At 49.5% G+C, this 23,951-nt stretch overlaps 1 protein-coding gene across 1 annotated transcript; it reads right to left on the reverse strand.

Moving 5' to 3' along the window:
- Positions 1-1,886: 1,886 nt before the first annotated feature.
- Positions 1,887-15,607, reverse strand: MMP8 (matrix metallopeptidase 8). Its single transcript, XM_002922023.4, has 12 exons — positions 15,426-15,607; positions 14,367-14,519; positions 11,862-12,584; positions 10,067-10,311; positions 9,298-9,446; positions 9,085-9,210; positions 6,338-6,499; positions 5,890-6,007; positions 5,042-5,175; positions 4,355-4,508; positions 3,580-3,683; positions 1,887-3,421 (listed from the first exon to the last, which is right to left on the reverse strand). Exons 3-12 carry the CDS (start codon positions 11,994-11,996, stop codon positions 3,321-3,323), a joined length of 1,428 nt encoding a protein of 475 aa, XP_002922069.1. The 5' UTR covers positions 11,997-12,584; positions 14,367-14,519; positions 15,426-15,607; the 3' UTR covers positions 1,887-3,320.
- Positions 15,608-23,951: the final 8,344 nt, after the last annotated feature.

The following is a 23,951-nucleotide window of genomic DNA, read 5'->3' on the forward strand; positions in this document are numbered from 1 at the left end:
TGTTTTTTCTTCCAAAAAATGTTAGAAATATTCTCTTTATGCAGATATTCTGAAATTTCATAATGATGTCTCTAGATGTGGTTTTCTTTTCTTTCTGTCTTTTTCTTTCCGCATTCACATTACTGGGCAGTAAGCAGGCCCTTTCACTATGACGACTTCAAGAAAATTTTCCTCTGCCATTTCTTTGATGATTTTCCCTCCCTTTTCTGGAACACACGTCTGTCGGGCCTCATGGGTTGAGACGTTGGACTCCGAAGGTATCGCTTACTACTTTTGCCAACATTATTTTCCAGCCCAGTTGTGTGTTTAGTTTCCAAGAGCTCTAATTCTCTAAATATTTTCTTTTCTTGCATTTTGTTAGTGGTTTTTGGATATAGAATATGCCCTATTTTTTGAGAATGTGTGGTATTTTTAAGTTTATCTTGACATTTTCTTTTCCTCCAGAATTGTCTCTATTTCTTCAAAGTTTCTTTCTGGTTGCCTGTTTCTGACATTAGGAGATTTTTTCCCATGTTTGGAGACTTTGTGCATTACAGGCAGTGAAAGCAAGTTCCCAGTCTCTTTCCAGAAGCTCACACAATACTCAGCATATGCATTCTGGCAAGAAATTGAACACTGGCCACATCTAGCTGCAAGCAAGACCACAAAATGTATTCTGTTAGCTGGAGGTATTATGACCTCAAAGGAAATTGGGGTCTTATTGCAGCAAAGGAGGGGGGGAGAAGGTGTTAACACAGATCAGTGTCAGTGTAAGTCTTCTTTCTTGGGCTGTTAAATTTCTCCAGAGAAGACTTCTCCAATTTCCCATCATTTAAATCTCCCATCAACAAAGATGTAAGAGATCCCTCTTACACACTTTCTGCTTTCCTCCCAAGTGTTAGCCTAGAGCCACCCTATGCAGGAGGGAACGGAAGGATGAATGCTCCAGCCTCCCACTCCTTCAAGATTTCAACAGTGAAAGGTGTTGGGTAGGCTTCTCAGGAGGTCCAGTTGGCATCAGCCCCAGTTGCTTGTCGTAGAAACCTCAATAGCATCCTTGTATTGGCTTTTCTGCTCTAACTCGCTCTGCCTGCTTCCCCACTCTTGCTTCCTGGGAACATGTCCCCAGTAAAATAACTGCACCAAGGGCTGGACTTAGGCTTTGCTTTCGAAAACATTTAACCCAAGGTAATAAGTAATCTCATTATTTAAGTTCTAAGCTTAGATTCTTGGAGCTCTTGAAGTCACATAAAACCTCACTGTAATAGCCAGAAAATACCACATATTGTCAAGAAGAGAACTTTAAAGAAAGGAGTTATTTTTGAATTGTTTCACTTCACATTGCTGTTCACTTCCTAGGACTCTATGAAATATGATTAAAGAAATAATATGAACTCCATTCTCATCTCAACAACGTGTATATAGATGAGAACCTAGCATAAGTAGCAGGTGTTCTGAATCGTCATGCCTGTAAAAATGGACATTAGTCTTAGCAAATATGATAGTCTGAAATTGACTCTAACATCAAAAACGAAATAGTCTGTTCTTCCAGGTTATTTTGTACTTCTCTTTCCCTAGCACAGTACCTGGGACATGTAGGTGATTAGTTGAATGAATGAATGAATGAATGAATGAATGAATGAATGATAGTGTATCTTCGTTTGTCTTCTCATCTCATAAAATAAGTTGAGAAAAAATGTGCTGACATATTTGAGGGAATCTATAAAGGAAATTGAATATTTACAGAAGATTTTATAAATGGAAACAGTATCTAAAAATTGTCAATGTTATAAATTCTGACAAGAAAACAAGTGGCTGCAAATATACTAAAATTTGCCATTCTTTTTTATTCTTTATATGAACTATGTGTTAGCGTCTTAAGAAATTATAGGTCACAAGTCAGTCATTTAATATGTTTATTTCAAACTCAATAATTTTTGAGGCAGAATAAGGTGCCAAATTACTAAACTAATTATCTGTGAGATTTAAAAACGAACAGAAAAAGAAAATAGAATATAATAAATATATTTTACAGTTCAGTTATTTAATGTGTAATAAGCTGTATTATATTCTAACAATTGCAAATATGACATTATAATGATTTTGATGTCTGAATTAGCCATTAGGGTCCCAGAATCCTAAAGTTCTTGATAGGAAAGAACCATTATCAAGTGTATGCATCTCAGCTTAGTTTAATATAATGAGATTCATTGAATTTTGTGCCCAGAACTGTTCTGTTTGTACAGTAAATCCCACTTATGGGTAGAGTGTGCCCTCCTGCGTGTCCTTGGGGAAAAAAGAAATAAGGAACAACATTTCCAGTCACTAGTTCATTTGCTTGGACTCTACAAGGACAGAGCTGGGAGGAGACAGAAGAGAAAGTGGTACCTCCCCGTTTTGCTCCTTTTGGGGAAGACGACAGCAATCCTTACTGAGGGTTCAACTTTGTTGTTTTGTGTTGACTCACTTTCTTAAAGCGGAATTACTGTACCAGCCGGTGGATACCCCAGGGCTGCCGTACGGAAGCGCCACAAACTCCAACCCGGTTTATTCTATCCGGTTCTGGGAGCTGCAAGTCTAAAACCAAGGAGTCGGGATCATAAAGTTCTTTTCTCTGAAGGCTCTGGGAAGGATCCTTCCTAGCTGCTGGTGGCTGCTGGCTGTACTTGGCTTGTAGATGCATCATTCCCATGTCTGTCTTTATGTTCTCTTGTCCTTGTCCGCCATGTGTCTGGTGGCTCCTCTTCTCACAAGGACACCAGTCCCTACCTCCACCCTGCACCAGCATAACCTCATTTTAACTAATCGCATCTTTAAAGACCCTAGTTGCAAATAGGGTCTGTTCATAGGTACCTAGGATTGGACTTTGACCTATCTTTCTTGGGGGGACACAATTCAAGCCACAACATGGATCAACATTTTTTTTTCCAAAAGTGGAAAATAGCACTACATTTTCAGTAAAGGCAAGAGGTACTGTTCATGCTGTTCCTAGTCTCTACATTTCATCAAAGCCCAGTGCTGAATTATATGTAGGAGATTTAGGCGTATATGAGCATTTTAGAAGTCAGGTAAGCAAGTAGCGAAATAGTGAATATTGAGGTGACAAGGAAGGCTTCACCTCCTCTCTTGAGATGGAATCTGTAGGAACTCAATCAGCCCTGGAGACAACAGGACACGCCAAATGTATTTTCACTGAAGGCAGGTCCAGTGAGTACAGTGATAGTGAACAGCATTACTTATTGTTGAGAAAAGTATAAACAGGACACAGGAAAATGGTTATGCAATGTAGACTTTCCTTCCATGTGTAGAAAGTGGATGCAAACATGTGTGACTTTGCTTTATCAGCAGTTGAGCCATTTATTGCTTCTATCAATCTTAGTAACCCTTTGAGCACCAAGATTAAATGTATAATATCTTGGTCCACTGAAGAAATAGAAGACATCTGTAAAAAAAAAAAAAGATCAAGTATTGGATTAGCTTGTAGATCTCAGATGTTTTCAACTGAAAACATCCCATGCCTGTTCCAATTTAACACTTAAATGCAAATGTGCTATTTTAAAAATTTAAACAAATTTATTATTAGGTTTTTTTTCTACTTACAATTCTGCTGGAAAACTGCATCAACTCTGCTTTCTATTCCTGGAAACATACTTGGTATACTTTTAGGATAACCTGCTTCCATGGATTGTCTTTCATTATCATATCTGATGAAAAAAAAAAGTCCCATGTTTTAAAACCAGGATAGTATATAATGACACAGTTTTCTTTAAATTGCATATACTTTACAAACTGTCTTCACACATATTTTCTCATTCAGTCTTTACAATGTCTTATTTCCTGGGCCTAAGAGTGGTGGACTTCTCTACCTAAAGGTATATCCCTGTTTATAAAACGTGCGGGTAACAGTAACAATGAAACAAGCTTCTGATCACTAGCACGGTGTTATTTTCCAAAGGAAGGGTTTCTATTTTCTGAGGATTTCCTTAAAGGGTGCATAGTCAGTCTCTTTCTCTCTGCCCCTCCCCCGCGAATAGGGAGGTAATAAGACCAACGGGGCACCGTATTTCGTAGGCTACGTGAAGAGCGTTTTCTCGAGTGTGTTAGAATTCAATTCCTGACTGAGATTTAGTCTCTTTCTTTGCATCCCATCCCGGTAACTCATTAAAGTTTGCTCTGCTTCCTGACATAGAAGCCTCAATACCATTGTGAGGACTTTTTAATTATATAAAAATGACACTTTCAAAAGCCATGGGAACATCGATCATTTTGTGAAAAAGAATGCCTATCAGAGATCACCAACCTTCAGAAGGCTGGTTGTTAGTGGTCTGTAAATACGCAGATTTCAATCTCTAACTGAAACAATAGTTTGCCCTACCTCCAGACTTCGTCATTCACAAAAAAGTAGGTTTGTGTCCTGTAGTGAACAGCTGCATCGATTGCTCGGACGCTGCTTGGGAAGCCATAGTCTGAGATGCTCCTGGGATAACCTTGCTCAATGTCATAGCCACTCAGAGCCCAGTACTGACAGCCTGCCAACGAGTCAGGTTACACGTTAGATAAGTTCTTCTGTTCCTATAATATCATGCGGTATCACTTCTTAGTGTCCGTGTAAATTCATCCCAGAAACAATGGAAAAGAGTCTTTAAAAGACCAACGTGGTCAAGTTCACTGGTGGTTCCCCAGCAGCTGCTAAGAATTCCAGCTTCTCAGCCAGACAAGCAGGGCCTCAGAGCTGGGGGACTTTCTCAGGTCACGCATCTTCTATGCAGAGACACTCCTACAGCCACGGGGACTTGGAGACTCTTAGACCTGGGACGAGGAGGGAAGAACACTACAGGTGTTCTCATTCTGTAGGGGGGGGAAACAAGGCTGAGGAGGGAAGCGCTCTCAAGCTCACGCAGCAGTTACGTGGGACCTGACCCAACCCAGGTGTCTTGACCAAGGCCGGCCAGGGTAACATGCTCTCATGGGCTCACCTCCTCTCATCCTGGAAGGGACCATAAAGAAGTCTTCCCCTCACTTCAGGGACAACTAAAAGAGGATGAAAACCATAGGCAGTTACCTTTAAATAGGAAAACAAGGTCCTTGTCCACATCCTCATAGGCCGCCTGTATACCGTCGGGCAGGGATGGCCAGAATAGAGAGATGAAATTGAGTTCGACTCTTCTCATCTGAGGGTGTTTCCTCCAGAAGTACCTAGGAGAGCACAGGGGCATGAGCGGGCAGCCTCCCTGGGTCCCGCACGAGCGCCCACCCCGATGAGACAGCAGGGAGGGTGGGACGATGTCATGGAGGGAGTTCCTAGCACCGTAGCCAACATGCAGCAATGCTGTTCACCTGCTGGGTACTTCACAGGTCTTAGGGGAGGTCCTAGCAGGGACCTTCTGTGATTACATTTGCCCCATCCCCTCCGCACGCCCTGACAAGGCTGTTTCTACAAAATGCTGAGAATAGTCAGAGTATTCCAGCAAAAGCAATACGGGTGAATCAGCCCCCGATCACACAATCACAAAGCAGCCAATGGAAGATTGAAAAACCCAACCAGTGAGACGACCTGCCCCCCAGCTTGTCACGTGATGGTCCCCATTTCTGGACTGAACGTGGGTGGGAGTGGATGAGGTTTTGGTGTCTGGTAAACCCACGTGGGGCGTTCCCGAGCCGCCCGAGTGGAGCCGGGTCTGCTACGCCGTCACCCACATCTGAATGCTTCTGCATGTTTGCGGTTTTTGTTTTTTTTTAATTTTCCTGGATGTTTTGAGTTACCCAGGAGACACGATTCACTGCAATGAAGCACACGAGCATAGATTTCGAAGGAAACGCTGAGCGATGTGTAACATGGGACTTGCTTAGAATCCAGCTTTAAGTTATGCCCGTAAATAAGTCAAAGGAAGAAAGAATTTCATCTTATACTTGTCTTTAAAGAATAGTATTTCTCCACGGAGGGTGGTGATGGCGTCAAACGTCAGGCTGGGGTCACAGGCTGTGGGTGTAGTTGGTCCGGTTGGTTGGATGGGGTTGCTTGAAGGACCTTAGGGGAAAAAAGCACTTTTTATAAGCTTCAGTCTAGTGTGACTGCTGGAGTACGTCAGACGCTCCTTGGGAAGGCGAAGGGTTTTCACAAGAAGGGAAAGCCTACCAGACTCTGGCCCTCTTAGAGTTATTAGTATTGTTTTAAATCAGGATAGTGATTTTCAGAGCTCATTCCAGTTGAAGTTGTAAAGTAAACCAATTTGAATTCTGTGCCCCCCCTCCCCACCCCCTAGTTTTAAATCCTAATCCCATCCTTCTCCCTCTTCCCGAAGAACATCCTAGACAAGGGCAGAGCTCACCATGCGTGCAGTTCTTCCAGTGACCTTACCATAGATGGTCTGGATGCCGTTGATGTCATCCTGAGGGAGGGTGTAGGTGCTGGGGTCGCGGAAAGCGTAGTTGGGATACATCAAGGCACCCGGGTCAGTGGAGTGAGCGAGCCCCAAGGAGTGGCCAAATTCATGGGCGGCAACAAGAAACAAATTGTAATCTGAAATGCAAGCGTGTGCGGTAAGTGGCTCCAAGTGGCTCCAAGGGTGGAGACAACAGGATCTCAAGGAATGCAGCTTCCAAGCCAACAAAGCCTGGAGAAACGGCGCTTGCCATGCCCGTCTTTCTCCTTTCCCCTTCAGGCGTCTGAAGAGGTGGAAGCTGGAAGCAATGAAGGCAGCAGTTGTAGGTTAGGAGAGGGAAGCTTCTCACCCCATCTCAGAAGCAAGAAATATGGCCTTTATTCTGACTCCGGGATTGCGTGGGTGTGGGCCCGAGGCTGAGAGAAGGGATGGCAGGCCCTGTAGTCTCGTGACGCTCCGCAGCCCTCTCCAGCCTCCCAGGCCCTCAGCCCCTTCAGGAGAGTCTCAGTGCACAGGCGGCTAGAGAGGAAGCCTGCCCGGCCGCCAACAGCCTCGGACGCAGATGGACCTGCTTTGCCTCCCTGATCACCTGTCAGCCAGCACCAGCTCCTGCCTGATTCCGAGTTCTCCAGGCAGCTTCAAGGATTCTCCACGTTCACCTTGCTTGAAAGAGACAAACCCTGCTGCTTCCCCCATCTTTAACTTCCAGGAGCCCAGTGCCTTCCCCAGCTGGGAACCCGACTTCCAAGGCTCACGCTGCATGAGATAGAACCCAAGCTCCGTGGCCAGTGTGAGAGCCCCTCACTCACCCGGCAGACGTGCGAGGGTGTGACGGGCGACGTGAACCCTTCACTCCGGCCGTCCCACGGACACACCGTGCCCTGTCTGCCGTGCTAACCTCTTAAAGAGTACTTTCTATATGTGGGGAAGCGTGATATGACTCAGTACTCACAACGTTTCTGTGAAGGGCTGTTAGAAATATTTTTACAGCAAAGGAACTGAAACCCACAGAGTTTGGATATTTCATTAGAGGTCTTGCAACTAGTAAGTGGTCAAGCTGGGGCCAAATCCAAGTTGATGGCAAGACCCGGGCTCTGAGGACAGCGTTCAACTTCCTATTGATAACCAGCCTAGTGAAATTCTACCCATGCTCCAAGACTTTTCTCTTGACCATCTCATCCTTGCATTTTTGCATTCCTGAATGTATCTCAGAAAACCTCTCTGAGTGCCTGGAGCACATTGTGAGGGGCTCTGGGGAATCGGTCATGACGCGCGGTCTAGAAGGGGAGATGCATGCCAATGACGTGAATGGCAGAGGACAACGAGGAGAGCAGCTGAGAAAGAGAAACGAAGGCTGTTGGGATCCTGAGGAGGAAGTCCTCACTTCAGCTGAAAAACAAGACAGAGGCGGCATGGGGCGGAGGAGAGACGGATTTTGGAAGGGGTGACTGGGGTGCATTGTGAGCCAACGTAGGGAGGTTGGGAAGCACGTGGTGTGATGTAGGAACAGTGAACGTGCAATGTGGCTGCTGCACATCAAACAGGAGGACAGGATGAAAGATGAGTTTGTGAATACCCAAGACCTTTTGATCCAAGGAAAGGTACCTGACGTGGTCCAGAAACGTCACACCGGAAGTTTACGCAGGAGGATCACGTAATCCACGAGGGGCTTTCCCAATGTAAATTCTGCTGCTGTGCTGGGAAAACTTAGAGCAGAGATTGGAGGTAAACAGACCAGGTGGGAATCTGTATCTTTTAGTTCAGTAAGAGGTGACAACCACGTGCACCAGTGGGGAGGGCAAGAGGAACTCAGAGTAGTGGAGAGCGTTATTTATCTTCAGGTACACACAGCTCCCAGCATAGGGACTTGGGTGGAATAAACCCTCACAGCATACATGCTGAGAAAATGGTGGGAGGAGCAGGTTCCAAGCAAAGATAAAATGTTCCTTTCCTATATTCTACCAGGTTTTGTGGCATACGGTTGACCCATGGCCTTGTGAAGCACCACGTGGTCTGGATACACTTGTCCTTATCCTCACCTCTGCCCTTCAGCTGGTCTGCCTCATTATCAGTCTTCTCCTGAAAGGGGTGGTTTGTCCTATAGGAACAACCCCTGGAAAAGAGATTCATGAAGATGAAATAACTCAACGAAAAAGATGGTGGCTGTTTTCTAAGTGGGATTGCTTTCTAAATGAACCTGATTATTCCTGGATTTCCAAAAACAAGGACCTGCTCCAAACATCATTAAATTTCAGAATATTACAAAGAAACACATACCCTAAAGCCCTGGTCAGCAAACTTCTGTGAAGGCTTAGACAGTAAGTATTTGAGGCTTTGTGACCCGTGTGCTTTCTGTAGTGAGTCCTCAGCTCCGCTGTTGCACCGTGAGAACAGCCAGAGATGATACATAAACAAGTAAGGGTGTCCCTGTTTCAATAAAACTTTATTTATACAAATAGGATCAGGCAGGATTTAGCCACGGTCTGCAGCTTTTTGATTACTGTCCTAGGGATGCAAGGTCAGCAATTGGCCTTAGGGCTTTTTTAAAACCTACATTTACTCAGCATTATGGGGTAGCAAAAATTTAAAACGATCAGCTTGGCCGTGTTTGAAATGTTACAGTAACTTGTGTGTGTGTGTGTGTGTGCGCGCGCAGGAGAGGCTGCCGATGTGAGAGACCCTATTCAGAAGCTGCAGGGTGACACGACCTCGGTCAACTTACTGCTGGAATTTTGGGTCCATGTTTCGTCTGCATCGAAGTGAACGTCTCCTCCAATACCTTGGCCTGGCTGAAAGGCATGAGCGAGGATTCCATTGGGTCCGTCGAATGGAGAATTGTCGCCATGATCTGAAACAAGACAGTTTGTATCACGTCCCTGCCAAGTCTCAGCTTCGCCAGGGAAGGCCAACCTGAGCACGATGGCTGCGAGCCTACCTCCCCGGACAAAAGCGATCTTGATGTCTGGTTCTCCCTGCGAGATCTTGGTGAAGGTCAGGGGTGATGCGTTACTCCACACTTGAAAGGCTTTCTTAATAGCTGTTTCCACGTCAGCCTCTGACAACTGTTTCGTGTACTTAATAATCCTTCAAAATGAGAAGATGGGAGGACTCATTACGGTTTAGAGGGCAGGCCATCAGCACACCACACTTCTGCACCTGGGAGTGAGTGGTAGATGTGACCAGCTAGCTGTGGAGAGGGTCTAAGGAGCGGGGGCAGGAGTCAAGGCTGCAGACAGACATGGCCTCTGGACAGGTCATTCCTTATCTCCAAGCTCAGTTTCTTTACTCATAAGAGGAGGAGCATAAGACAGTAGCCCTAGCCCTCTCATAGGGTGGCTGTGGAGATTACGTCCACGTTAAACATTCAGCTCAGTACTTGGCGAATTGCAGTACTGAACAGATACTGGGACATCGCTGCCATCATCAGGAAGGTGGGGCTAGTCTGTCCAGGTCGGGTCCTACATGGAGTTCACAGAGAGACAGCCCAATGTTGCCCTCGTCCTCTTGAGACTGCTGGAGGAGGAGCACAAAACGTCAGGCTGTGGGGTGAGGAGAGCCTGTGGGGTCTTCCTCCCTCACACTAGACTCTGGCCTGTGCGGGGCTGGGACCCCTGTCTCCCGTGGATCCCACCTCCTGGAACAGTGCCAGGCACATCACAAATGCGGACAAACACCCCTGTCGGGTTCTGGACCTTGAACCTCACCTGTAGGTCAGGTTGGTTTCTTTCCACTTGGGGTTCCCCGGGGTTAACATGAAGTCCCCGCTGTCGGGCACACCACAGCGAGGCTGCTGCATCACCTCCAACGTCTCCTGACTGGGCTTCCCCGTCTCGTCCAACCCGAAGAATCGCTGCATCTCTTTCAGCTTCTCAACGATCACACTAGGGCTGTTCTGCCTCTCCGACCGGAGTCCTTCCCTCGGTAACTGGTAGAACTTCTCCAGGTAATCCTGGACAGAGACAGACGCGTGAGGGGACCTGCCGTGTCATCACCTTCTGCTCCCTGTGTCACTGCGACTTCCAACACGCTAGTGACCGGATAGTCGGGGGGCAACCACGCAGATTCGGGGTTGGCTTTGAGAGAACGGGACAGTGGGTCAGGACAGCCCCTCTGTTCAGCGCCCCAGTTAGCGCTCACACATAAAAACAGATGCTTCATAAGGGAGGAGGTCCAAACCCCATGTGAAACGGTAGTACGCAGGCAGGAGACTGGCTCCTTTTTATAAAAACTAAAGAGCGCTGGTGTACCGATTCCTTGAGGTGCTAATTGCATCGATGCACACGCTCTTTTCATGATGTTTCCGCCACTATCGAGAAGGTTCCATCATTCTCACTAAGACGCGGACGTGCACAGATGGAGGGAAATGGCCAAGATGACAGTTCAGGTCCCAGCCGTCCCTGCTGCTTCTCAGATGAGAATTGACAATCCCACGAGAACTGCAAATTGGTGTTGTCGACGTTAGCCTGTCCCCGCCACAGCACCTCTGGGAGGGGCCAAGGTGCTTAGGGAGCAGAGTTCGGGGCTGCTACGCCACTTCTAAGGCTTCTCTCGCCCCACGCAGTCGGGGAACACCTGCCACTTGGCAGGTGACTCAGCACACGGTACTTCTGTGCTCTTATAGGCCGTGGGATTGAGAGAGGTTTGGGTTCAGATCTGAGCTGTGCCACGGTTTAACTGAGGTTTTGGACACGTCACGTAACGGACTCAAGATTCGCTTTAGTCTCTAAAGTGGGAATAAGAGTACCCTCACGGGGTTGCCGTGCGGGTGAACGAGGTGCTCAGTGGGGCGTCCTGTTCACAGTCAACACTCGCTGAGCTCTGGCTGTCAGCCCGGGGGTTACTGTTCCCACCGTAAGAGCTATTTAAGAAAAAGGAAACGGGGAAAAAAAAAGAACGATACTTTTCTAAAACTGCAATGCTAAGGAAATCGTGTGTGACAAATTTGTGACAGCATTCCTGGTGTTTCTTCAAAATTTGGCCTGACTTTTGTACAACAGTGGAAAATAGCTGTAGGTTTTGCTTTATAAACGTTTATAAACATGTTTACTTATAAGCAGAATCTGGCGTAGGAAATCTCATTGCACGAGGAATTGACTTCTAGTTCCTTCTAATTTCGCACCCTCGTGCTCCCTGGTCCAGCTGAGATTTCTGGCTACGAACACAAGTCCCTGCAGAAAACCCCAGACGAGGAGTACCTGGGTTGCATATAATGGCCGGGGAATATCTTAGGTGAGTGAGAGAGGAAATCGTTTAGTTTTGTAATTAAAACCATTCCTTCTCCACGGGGTCCCCAGCTGGAGGCTTCTCTGGCAGCAGCGTTTTCCCAGAGTTTGAGGAGCCCTGCCAGGAACCCTCTAGATCTCTGACATGAGATGTCTGAGCTCAAACAGAACGCACGTGTAATTTCTTTCAGGCTGATTTAACTAAAAAGAAGAAACAAGCCACACAGTTTCCTAAGAACCAGCCCGTCCGCCCCGACCTACCCGAGAGTCCGTTTACCTGGACAAGTTGTGCGTTCTTCTCTCCTGGGGATCCTCCGGGGACTGGAAGGGCCTGGGACAGCTGCACGGAGAAGAGCAGCAGGCCTGGGAGCGTCCTCAGACTGAACGGGGCCTTTTCTGCAAACGCTGCCATCCCGACCTTCCTTCAGGTAGGACCCCCGCCTCAACAGTGCCTCCAGGTCACCGGATGGCAGGTCGGCCTCTGCCCTCCTTCTGGTCCCTTATAAAAGCCATGGCTTCAACAATTGCCACATGGGGAATGTGAAGCAACACAGGTTAATTACGCTCTGACGCTGTTGCAACATTATAATGTGATTCAGTATATTCCAGAACGGGGTGGGGGGGTCCTTTCAACAGAAAAAAAAAAGTGCAATTTGCAAATCTTTGCTCTTGGGGTGTTTGGTTAGAGATTTACTTTTGCAAAGTTGTGTGGTCGAGGAGAAGCATGCGGATTACTCCTGAAGGTAACGGTGGGTTTGCATTTTCTAGGTGGGGGAGGTGCCAAGGCTGTGTTTACTCAGGTGTGTGGTCGCATGGGTGGTCGTTAGCCTGGGACCGAGGGGCTCCGTGCAAGCAGCTCTGTACGCAGCACCCTTGCTGTGGGGACAGTGTGCCTGGGGGTGTGGTCACCAAGCAGGTCTGTGTGGGGGTCCTGGAGCAGCTGCTGGGGGATGCGGTTCTGGCAACAGCGTATTAGAGAAGAGTCTGCAAGCTGGGTTTTCTGTGGGAAGGACAAGAGAGCAATGCTGACGGTGGTAACAGTAACACTCCGTCGGTACTTACTCTGTCCCAGACACCCATGCTGCACCTGTATTATGTCAGGCCATCCTCGCGCGGCCTGGGGATGCTAGCATTTCTGCATGTTGCAGGTGAAAGCAAATCCAGAGAAGTGAGAGCACAGTACGAGTCATGAGCTAAGTTGGGGTGCCTAGGACTCAATGCCAAGTGAGGTGTTCACATAGACAGATCTGGCAACGACCCCATCAGGCTCTGCCACCTGGGCGCCCAGCTGGCCCACGACGGAGCAGAAGATCAAGGTGGGGAACCACCGGGAGCAAGGTCTGGCTCACAGAGGAGGAATGAGAGGGGGTATATGTGCCCCCAGGAAAAAGGCCTCAAGAGAGGGTTTCCAGACTAGGTGGCTATGCCTGTCAGGGACCCAAGGGCATGTTTCAAAATCCTGTCACCTGGACTCCACGTGCATGAGATGATGTCACTGTGCGATCTTTGCATGTGCTCCCTTACACATCCTTACATATTCTGCATGGGTGGTATTTTGTGTATCGGTGCCTGCCTCGACATGTGGGTACGGGACATGGGTTAGTATGGAAATGATGCCTTTGTTTCAGACGCTGCGGTAAGCAGCTCAAATCCCTCCTGATATCTCTCACGCGCGTGCTCAAAATCCAGAGTGTGTCTCCGGTCAGAGCAAACCTGGGCAGCAGGTAAACGTCCACGATGTAGATTCCTGCATTCACCCCAACCCTGGCTGCCGCCCACCATGTGCCAGGTGCTGTGCTGGGCACTAGATTGTTGGAGACAGGTTAATAGCAGGTCAGATGAAATGCCAAGGAAGTCTGGAGGAAAACACAATGGTGGGGGAGCTGCAATCAAGGAAGGCCTCACGCAGGAGGTCGACTTTGAGCTGGACCTTGAAGGGGAACTAGAATGTGGACATGCAGAGATGGGGAGATCCGTGCCCTGTGTGCATGTGGAAGCTCTCCAGCCCCCCAGTGGTTCAAGCCGCCCTGAGGTCATGGCCACGGCAGCCATCCCCGGGAGCACAACTTAGTCATGCTGTGACGTCCTCCTCATTCCACCTTCAGTGAGGAAACTTACTTACAGAATAAGAATGCCTTAACGTTGCTCTGCCCTTTGCTGAGTTATTTTGATACACTGGCTTGTTCGCAAGGCTCATACAGGTACTTTCTTTTGAACATAATGTAAATGATTTAGACAAGAACCCAAAACTGGTGTTGTTTGTGTAAATGTTGTGTTAGAATCGTCCAAAAAAATAGAAACAGAAGTACCACTGTACCAGTTATCCACTTCTGCGTATTTACCCCAGGAGAACAAGAGCACTCGTTGGAAAAGATATACGCACTGATGTTTACTGCACATTATTTACAGCAAGAGACAGAAGCAACCTCAGCATCTATGGGTAGATGAAGGTGGGGTATACTTTACACACACACACACACACACACACACACACACACACACACACACACACACACTATTACTCAGCCATGAAAAAGAACGAGCTCTTGCCATTTGGGACAACACGGATGGACCTAGAAGGCAACCTGCTAATTGAAATAAGTCAGATAGAGAAAGAGAAACACCATGTGATTTCACTCATATGGAATCAAAGAAAAATCAAAAGAACAAACAACAACAAGAGGTACGGACTCAAATATGGAGGACGAGGGGCTGCCAGAGGGAGGGGGCAGCGAGAGAGAAGCAATGGGTGAGGGGGTGAGAGGTGTGGACTTGCAGTTACCAGACAGTCCAGTGTCGCAGAGAAGTGCCGCCTGGGGAAGGGACGGGTCATGCAGTAACTCGGCGCGGGGACAGATGGCGCCAGGACCTCCGCGTTGAGCGAGGGGTGCTGTGCAGACACTCTCGGGAGAGCTCACCTGCGCTGACGGGAGTCCTGACGGGAGGCGGAGAAAGCGACGGAGGTTTTCGGAACCTCCAGCTTCTGTTTCCTGAATCCTTTCTGCACACCTGGCCACCGTGTGCCCACATGCGCCTCACCTGTCTGCCTGGAGCCCATGTTCCCTCAGGCCCTCTCCTCTCTGAACACCTACTACGGGGAAAGGATCAACCATCAGTCATTTACACCTTAGTGCGAACTTAGGGGTTATTTGCCTTTTGAGTCAACTTACTGAAGAAAAAGAAAAGGAACTGATTTATTAAAACTGAAGGCTTTGTTCCACATGACAGGAGTTTCAGCCTGAGAAAGAAGATGGAAGAAATTAGGTTTTGGGCAGAGATGCTCCAAGGCAGGCTCTCCATTTCCGTCACGTTACCCCTCCGGCAGCGGCTTCGGTCGGTTCTCTGATGTGCTGTCCCGCAGCAGAGACAGCAACTTGTATTCTTACAGCTCAGCTTTGGTTTTCAGGCCAAAGGGATGAGCTGATGGCAAGAAGGAGTCTGTTTTCTCTTTAATTAAAATAAAGGTGGGGGGTGTGTGCAGCCAGCTGGCATGGGCGTGGGTAGCAGGGGAAGCTGTCTGGATGTGTGCACGTGTGCCTGAATCTTGTTCATGACAGGGGCTGTGACCCAGCAGGGCAAACAGGGTGCACTAAGCCCGGGAGCATCCCCAGAACAGCCCGCGACTGGTCTGACCCCCACAAGCAAGGGGGAAGTGTCCTGTGCATCGTGCATGTTTGAACTCTGATGGTCAGGACAGAGGCCCACACTTTGATCAAGTTAGCAGGGTAAGTGTTGGGGTCAGTTGTGCTGAAGGGTCAGGAATACCGCCCTTGAAATTATGCTAACTGGGCTCAAATTTTCGTTCTGCCACTTTCTACTTACTCAACTTTTAGCAACTCACCTCGGCTCCTCTGGGTCTCCCGTGCCGACCTCCGACCCCGCATGTTGGCACCTCCCTCACCGGCATCGGGAGGTTAGAGGCCCGGGCAGGGGCGAGCCTGTGTGAACCCTCTGGCGTGGCATCCTCATCGTGGGATGAATGTGGGGGCTGTGTGTCCTTTCTGTGAGTTGAGTTAGCACTGCTGAAAAGCTCTTCTATTCCAGAAAGAGAAGTGTTCGTGGTTAAGCCACTGAGTGATGAAACTGCTTCCATGCGGCTTCTTTCTGGGTCCAGAGCGCCGTGCAGCCAGGGACCATGTGGGCGACTTAGACGCCCTGGGGGCAGAGCACAAGTGAAGTCAAGCATCACAGCAGCCATCGTGCGTGAAACACTGCTGGCTGGCAGTCCGCTGTCAGGGGAGGGAAATGTGTCTGTGGAACGTCTGGACTTGGTCCTAGACGTGCGCTGTGTTAGCTCCCTGGGGCTTCAGAGCAGCCCAAGGAGGGACGGTTATAATCCCCATCTTAGGGTAATGAAAGCTTCGGAGAGCCGATCGAGTGTGCCTTCCTGTCTGCCCTTCCTGGTGTCCCCTTTGGTCGCCCGGTGAGGAAAAACTCAGAACGAGGCCTTAACTGGCTCTTCCTGAGAATCTGTATTAAACACAGATAAGTGGGCTCCGCTCCAGCTCCTGAGTCAGAGCCTCTGGGGTGGCGCCCAGGCATGTGGACGTTCCAGAACATCAGTGAGGCCCTCTGCTGCCAAGGGTCTAGAAGAGGAACAATCACATGCTTCTAGGCAAAGCAGCAAAGCCCTCGTGGGAGGACCGGCCCTCGAGGTGAATTCTGGACGACGGATTGAGTGTTGGCATTGAGACTGGGGTGAGCGAGGGTGGGGAGGGAGAAGCAAAGAGCAAAGGCAGAGAGGTGAGAAACTCTGGGCGGTACGTGGGGATGAATAAGGTTCTGGGTGGGCATCACAGGACGACACGCGGCCAGGCTGGAGGGCTGGCCGGAGGACACGGCGGAGGGACAGCAGTGAGCACAGCCGGCCACGGACGTGCAGTCCTTGTCGTTTCTGAGCCAAGTTCATACATCTGACCTTGGCCACAGCGTCGGGGACAGACCCGGTTGTCAGGAGAGCACGTAAGGGGTGGGACAGAGTTTGGGTGAAAGCTGGTGAAATCTGGCTTGAGGGCGGCCACAGATCCTCCCCCAGACGAGGAGACACATCCCTCCTTGCACGGGGACGGGTGGGGAAGCAAGGAGGCTGAGGAGGGGGGGAGGCAGCCCGGACCATCCCACTGCAGGCTGGAGACAGAGCAGCCGTCCCCTTGCACGCGTGTTCTGGGGAGTAACGCAGCGCCCATCAACCATGCGGGCACAGCGGGGGCTGCTGTCTCGCGGGCGGCAGGTGGGAGCAGGTTCAGCAGGCGGACGAGGCCAGGTGAGCAGGTGTGGCAGCCCCGCCCAGGTGGGGAGTGTTGCGGGCGAGACGGGATGGATGGTCCGTGACTGTCCACAGGCCATCCTGACAGTGACGCACGAGAGCGGACCAGGGATGATGGTCATCTGCATGCCAAGCCGCTCGGTGCTTCTGGAGACAGGAAGCCGCCCGGTGACTTTGCCGAAGTTCTCTTCCCCCCAGTCCGTCCCTCTGGCCTGTGGCTGCGACCCCTCATTGTGCATGTTTCTTGAGCTTCGGGTTTTCTGAATCTGCTTCCCTCTCCGCTGTCGAGCCTCATGCCACCAACACTGAGAGGATGTTACCTCTTCCCTTAGGCGGACAGTTGGTGGTGGCGTCCGTCTCTCAGAGTCCTGATAAGCGCCCTGTGGTGGGTCCAGGCACCCCTCTGTATTTGGACGCCAGAACCTGGCCTCGTTACATGCCACACGCCAGCTCCTCACCACGCCTGGCCCGCCTGCACTGAGCAGTCCTCCAAATGATTCCAGCGCACACCCGCACGGTCCCCACTGCACCCTGTTCTCTCTCGCCTTGGCCAGTGCTTCCCAACTTACTTTTCTTTTAACCTAAAATATCAGAAAAACAGCACATATGCCCTTATGACTGGCCAATCCAGGGCATGGCCCTCCTGTGGCTGCTGCCACAAGCTTAGCGGCTTTGTAACAAGACAGTGTTAGCTCACGGTTCTGCAGGCAGACGTCTGGTGTGGGTCTCACCGGGCTAAAACCGAGATGTCAGCAGGGTCTGTGCCCTTGTCCAGGCTCCAGGGGAGAAGCCACCTCCTCGGTGTTTCCAGCTTCCAAGGTGGCCGTTGTACCTGGGCTGCGGCCCCTTCCTTCCTCTAGCTAGAAATCCAGCGAGGTTGGTCTCCTCACGGCACTCCCCGCCGATTGCAGCCAGTAAGGGTTCTCCACGTTTAAGGGCTCGTGTGGTTGGTTGGGCGCACCTGGGTAATCTATTCTACTCTCCCGTTGTCAGGATCCTTCACCTTCATCACACCTGTGGAGTCTTCTTTGCCACGTAAGCAAACGTATTCACAGATGGCGGGGATTAGGGTGTAGGCATCTTGGGGGCCCCTATTCTGCCTACTACGGTCATTCCCGATGGGAAGGGAGGGGTGGTCCGAAAGGGTGCGGAGCGATTGCACCTGAGGACCTGGGTCCGTATGTCCTGGAATCCCAGCACGACCCGCACATACTCGTGCCCTCATTCTGACTTTTGATACTAAGAATGTATTGTTTGAGTGTTTAACTCAACACCCGTTGTAAGTCACGTTGTCCTAAGTGCCTTTGTGAAGTCACCTTCATGCAAGTCTCCTAAGTCTAAAGCAGAAACAGGATCAGAGAGGTTAAGTGAATGGTTCAAGGTCACACAGCTAACAGGTGTGTCATGTAAGTGGATTTGGGGACCCAGGTTTGGTTTTGTAACGCCAGTTCCAACGCTGTTTCTGTTAAAGCTCAAAAAAGTCATAGACTGGGGTTGACCTCTCACCTCCGGAGCTGCTGAGGTTACACTGAGGTCACCGTAGGCATCTTCTGACTCTTCTGCCAGATTCCCAGGTGTGACTGCCTAGTACACGGGACAGAGAGCCTGAGCTGGCCAGCCTGCAGGCCCTCCCAGGCGGCCACTTTCTCTTTTGCATGTGGGGCTGATGTCTGGAGACCTGGGCTTGACCTTTCACCCTCTGTGCCCTTTACTCGACCTTGGACAAGTTCCTCGGACTCTGTGCCTCAGGCTCATATCCCCGAGGAACCACTTACTGATGTGAGGTCCTGAACGGCCCTCTGCATGTCCTGAACCCTCAGTTTCCCCAAGTGTCACCTGGCGGAAGCAATGGCACCCATATCCCGGGAACGTCGGGAAGCAGGTGTGGAAAGTGCCCAGCCACAGCCCGCATGCGGTGCCAGACCAGCAGCCTCTCCCATGGCTGTGAGACTCTCTCGCGGGACAGCCTTGGGCTCTAAGGAGGCGACAGATGAAAGTTCATCAACTGATGGGCTCTTCCAAGGACTTACTTTGAAAATCATTTATTTTAAAAGAGTCTAGCAATCCAGGACTACACACTTTTCTGTGAAAAAGAGCAATTTCAAGCACTCAGAGGTATGAGAAGTGAATAAGACACCCCTGGGCCCCACCTCCCTACACGCCCTCCTGGAGAGGCGACTGCTGTCACGTTTTGATGCCTCTGTCCAGGTGTCCTCCCAGATGGAAGGTCGTTCCTGCTGCTGGAGAGGTGTCCCCAGTGTCAACTCAGACGCCCTAAGGCTGGACTGGCGGGCGGGGGCGCCAGGAGACTGGGGCCTGCCCCGTGCTGAGCTAGGGCTGAGCTTGGCCGTGCGAGGCCAGGAGGGGGCGCCCGGGGTCCACGCAGACAGCTGTGTGGCCGGCCAGCCTCCCGCACAGAAACCATGCTGGCCAGCTCGTTTAGCGAGACCAGGCCAGGGATGGAACAAGGCTGCTTCGGGGGACAGCCGGACACCACAGACCCAGCCAAAGCTCATGACAGTGCGGTTGGCTCTAGGCGAGAACACGGGGTGAGAGGTTTCCCCGAGGGGCCCCAGAGCCCCTCAGCACACAGGGTCGTCCTCCAGCCGCTGAAGAGCATCTCCTTAACGTCCCGTCTCGGGTCGAGGTCTTAGAAGGCCACCAACAGGCCGCATGTGGTAGAACGGGCTTCTTGCACGGCGTGTCCTACTGTGGCTGAGGCCGGTCTGGAGGCCACAGGCCTGCGCACTGGCACACGGAGCTTTCTCCCTGCAGAGCGGCTTCTCAGCGAGGCCAGCGGGTGAAGGACGGCAGGTGGATCCCATAGGCCGGAGAGGGTGCTCCCCAGGTCCGGACGCGCCATGGTGGCTGTGGAAACGGTAGTGGGACAAAGCTTTGCAGAGGACAGTTGCAGATTCGTTAACCACGTGTGTCCGCAGTCGGGGGCCCTGTAGCCCCTGCGAGAAGGCTGGTATTTGTGCCGAGAGTGGAAGGGAGGTGACGGAGCCGCCAGCGTCTGTGGCGAGGACAGCAGGACTTCCTGCCTGGCTTTGTGGTCCTCCACCGTGCTGGATGCAGTGCTGAGCATATCCGCTCACTGGCCGCCTGCCTAGGACTTTCTGCTCAGGCCCTTCTCCTCCCTCGGTTTCTCACTTGGCGCCCCCCACGCAGCGAAGCCAACTGCCCCCTGGCTTTTCCTGGCCCCCGGGGTGCATGCCCTACCTTGGGGCCTCCGCTCTGGGTCATCACCTCTTCCGCAGCTGTCCAGGCGCCTGCTCCCGCTTCCCCGGACGTCCCCGTCCCCTGGAGGGACACCTTGCCAGTCAGCACTAACCTGAGTGCTGGTGATGCTTCGAGATGGGTTGACCCCCGTCCGCGACGTGCTTCATCCCCTCCTCCTGTGCGCTTTCCCCCAGAACATTGTCATCGTCCCACATACTTTGGTTCTAGTATTTACTCTTTATCTGTCTTGCCCAACCAGAAATGTGAACCCCACGAACACAGCTCTCACTATTTTGCCGATGAATCCAAAATGCCTAACACAGAGCATCCCCATGCTTGGGGGTCAAGAAGGACGTTTTTACTTGATACAACAGAGAGACTGCTTAATATCACGACATTTGCCGTGTGGAAGATCCGGGCAATAAAAATGTGTGTACAGTATATTCTCGTTTATAGAGAAAACCATAAGCATTAAAATATCACAAGTGTGTGACCCAAAATATTGACTGTGCTTATTGCTGGGTGGTAAGATTACAAAAGATTTCTGCTGTATTTTTGGAATGTTTAGGGTTTTTAAAGCAGGTGAATGGTTTAGCCCAGAAGAACCACATGTCACCTCCACTCACAATTCACTCTCCATAACTAGTGATCCCACCCCAAACCCCTGCACTGGCCTAGAAAGTGTGATCCTTCCCCGTGTCCAGCAGGCGAAGACCTGGAAACACGTGAACACTATTAATCATGAACACCTGACGACAGCAAGAACCGTCTTTATTTTCCCACACGGCATGCGAGTTTTCTCCAAGCCGTTGTTTCATAATCCATGTTCTTCCTTCTAACTTGTGATGCCACCTCTGTCCTACCGAGGACATGTCTGGACTCGTCCTCAGTTCCGTTAGCGTCTGTCTCTGCTTCTGGATGAGCTCCGCACCTGCTGTCGCAGTGGCTTGGTGATGTGTCCCCGTGTCTGCTGGGACTCTCTCTGTCTTCACTCTTTGTCAAAACTCTTAGCTCCTTGTATCTGTTCCTTCGTAAAAACTTCAAAATCAGCGTTGCAAGTTTCCTAAATAATCCCATTGGGATTTAATTGAAGTTTCATTACATTTATACATTAATTTGGGGGAAATTGTCATCTTTGGAGCATTAGGTCATTCCATACATGGATACGGTGTTCAGCTTTTCTCCTTTATCTTTAATAGGGTCCGAAAATTTGATTTATTGAGGTCTTGTTCTGTTTTCACTAGATTTTTTCCTACATAGATCATAGATTTTGCTGTAGCTGTTAGTATTTTATTTTCTGTATTTTATCTACTTGTTTATTGTGAGTGTATAGGAATATAAGTGATTTTTATATGTCGATGTTATATTTGGAAACGCTGAAATGTCTGTGCTGTCAAAAGAGTTTTGATTCTTTTGGGCTTTTCTAGGTAAGTAACCCAATTATCTACAAATAATGGTGATTTAGACTCTTCCCTTTTGATCCTTATTCCTGAGGTTATTTTTATGTTCTTTCCGTTGTTACTTTTCTTGTCCTGATTTTTGGCCAGACTTCCAGAACTGTCGGGACCAAGTATCAGTGATGTAGGCAGCCTTCTCTCATTTGCAGTATTGATAAGACAGTCACTAAAGTTCCTCCGTATGCGCTGACGGGAGAATATACACTATTTTCTCTGAAAGAGTTTACACAGATTGAAATGATCTAGTCCTTGAAATGGAGCTTTTGACAAAACAAATGAACGAAACTATCTGGGCCAGTGTTTGTGGGAAGACTTGTAAACCCGTTTCTACTTGTTTCAGTAGTTCTATCATGACGAAGACTTCCTTTTTCTGTTAGTTTCTATGTCACTTATATATTTTTGAGATACTGAACACTGTGAAGTGTACAACTCTCAAGTGCATAATTCCGTGAGTTTTACAGGCGTACATGCTCATGGACTCACACCTTGTGAAGAACTAGAACATTTCCATCACCCTAGAAAGTTCTCTGTGCCCTTTCTCACCCAGTCCTGATCCTTCCTCAGAGCCAACCGCTGTTCTGATTTCTTTCCCTATAGATGACTTTGCCTAATCGGGAAGTTCATATAAATGGAATCGAGAGAACGTACTCTTCTGTGTGGAAGAATGGTTTTCAGATTAATCTACGCCGTTGTGCGTACTAACAGATCCTTCACTCTCATTTTCCCAAATACTGTATTGTATGAGTGCATTGCTTCCAGACTCGGGCTACCATTCGTCAAGCTATGAACCTTCTTAACCAAGCTAAACGAGCTTCTCGTATGTTGGTGTTCTCACCTATTCCAGGGGAATATGCAGAGGAGGTCACAGGGTAGGTAATATTTACCTTTGTGGGCAACTTCCGTATCGTATGAGAGGTAAAATATTACAGCTTCGTGTTTGGTGCTGTCAGTCATTGATATGCATATGTTTGGTGGTTTTATAATAATGCCTTACAAGAATTTTATTTTCTTGATAACCAATGATGTCAAGTACTTTTTTCATGTGTTTATTGGCCATTTTTATCTTTCTTTATGACTAGTTTGATTTGATTAAGACTTTGGTGCATTTTTAATTAGATTATTTGTCATGTTATTATTGATTTGCAGAAACTTTTTATATATACTGGGTTAAAGTCCTTTGTCAGATATGGGTATTTACAAATGTTTCCATGAAACTGTCAGGTTCCCTGGCCTCTGCAGACGGGTTAAGGTCTTGTTCTCTGTGAGCTGGACCAAAATAGAACTGAAGCTGCTTGGGGCAGGGTGTTTGGTGAGAAAATCTGCACAAACTGCTCTCATTTCTTATCCTCATCAGTGGGTCCTTCCCTCAGGAACCACTCAGAAATTCTGTGTCCACTCTGAGTGTTTCTGGGGGCTGCTGCTGTCTGATTTTCTGGTGTCCGGGCGGGGGGGCGGATGGAAGGCTGGAGTCCTCCAGTTGCTGGTCAAGCTGATGACACTCTGTTACTGACGTCCCAGCTTTCCCAGCACCCTGCATCAATTCTGTATTACTTTATTAATTTTTTGAGTCCCTACTTGGTTCTTGAATTATATCACTAAGTCAGACAAACAACAGAAAACAACCATAAAGTCGAACCCAAACTAACCAAGTCCCCTTGTTCTCAGGGGGCCTCCGTTGAAGAGACAGGCGGTGAACAGTAGATGTGATGGGGGATTACAGACTGTCAGAAGGTGTTAGGGGCTATGGGATAATTGTGGAGTTGTGTAGGACAATTGCGAATATGCTTATGTCTGTGTGGAGGGGAGACGTACATGGTAATATTGAAAGGGGAAGCCAGCGAAGGTCCCACTGAGGAGGACGTCTGAGCAAAGCTGGAGAGGAGGAGCAGGACTGAACCATGAGAACATCTGAGGGAACCCCAGTGAGGAGGCGCTGAGGTCCAAGCGCCCCTCACGTGCTGGGAAAACAGCAAAGAAGCTGGTGCAGCTGGAATGCAGCCACCAAGGGGGGAGAACACTAGAGAAGGAGACACAGAGGCCACAGAGCTTGTAGGACCCTGTAGGGACCTGAGCTTTTGTTGTGTGTGAGATAGGGGCACTGCCCTGGCCTTACCCCTTGTCTCTTGCGGTCCTGCTGCCTCCAGGCCTGCCATGCCAACGCCAGCGCCACAGCAACGTGTGGGAGAGAAGGGACACCAGCAGAAGGTGCTTCGCAGAGCCTGCCCCTCCTGGAGGCCACTGGGTCTCCCCCGTGCAGGATGCCTGCCCCCCAAGGTGGTTGGGTCTGTCTGCCCACTCAAGTTTTCTCCCTGTTCCTGATTCTAGGGTGCACCAACCTCCCCTTACTTCTGCGGTTCGGTGCAAAGAAAGGAGCCCACAGCCGGCTTGGCATCTTGCCCAGAGTTTCTGAGCAAGCGTTTAT

Source organism: Ailuropoda melanoleuca, chromosome 8, assembly GCF_002007445.2.
Source record: "Ailuropoda melanoleuca isolate Jingjing chromosome 8, ASM200744v2, whole genome shotgun sequence".
In the NCBI taxonomy this organism is placed as follows: domain Eukaryota; kingdom Metazoa; phylum Chordata; class Mammalia; order Carnivora; family Ursidae; genus Ailuropoda; species Ailuropoda melanoleuca.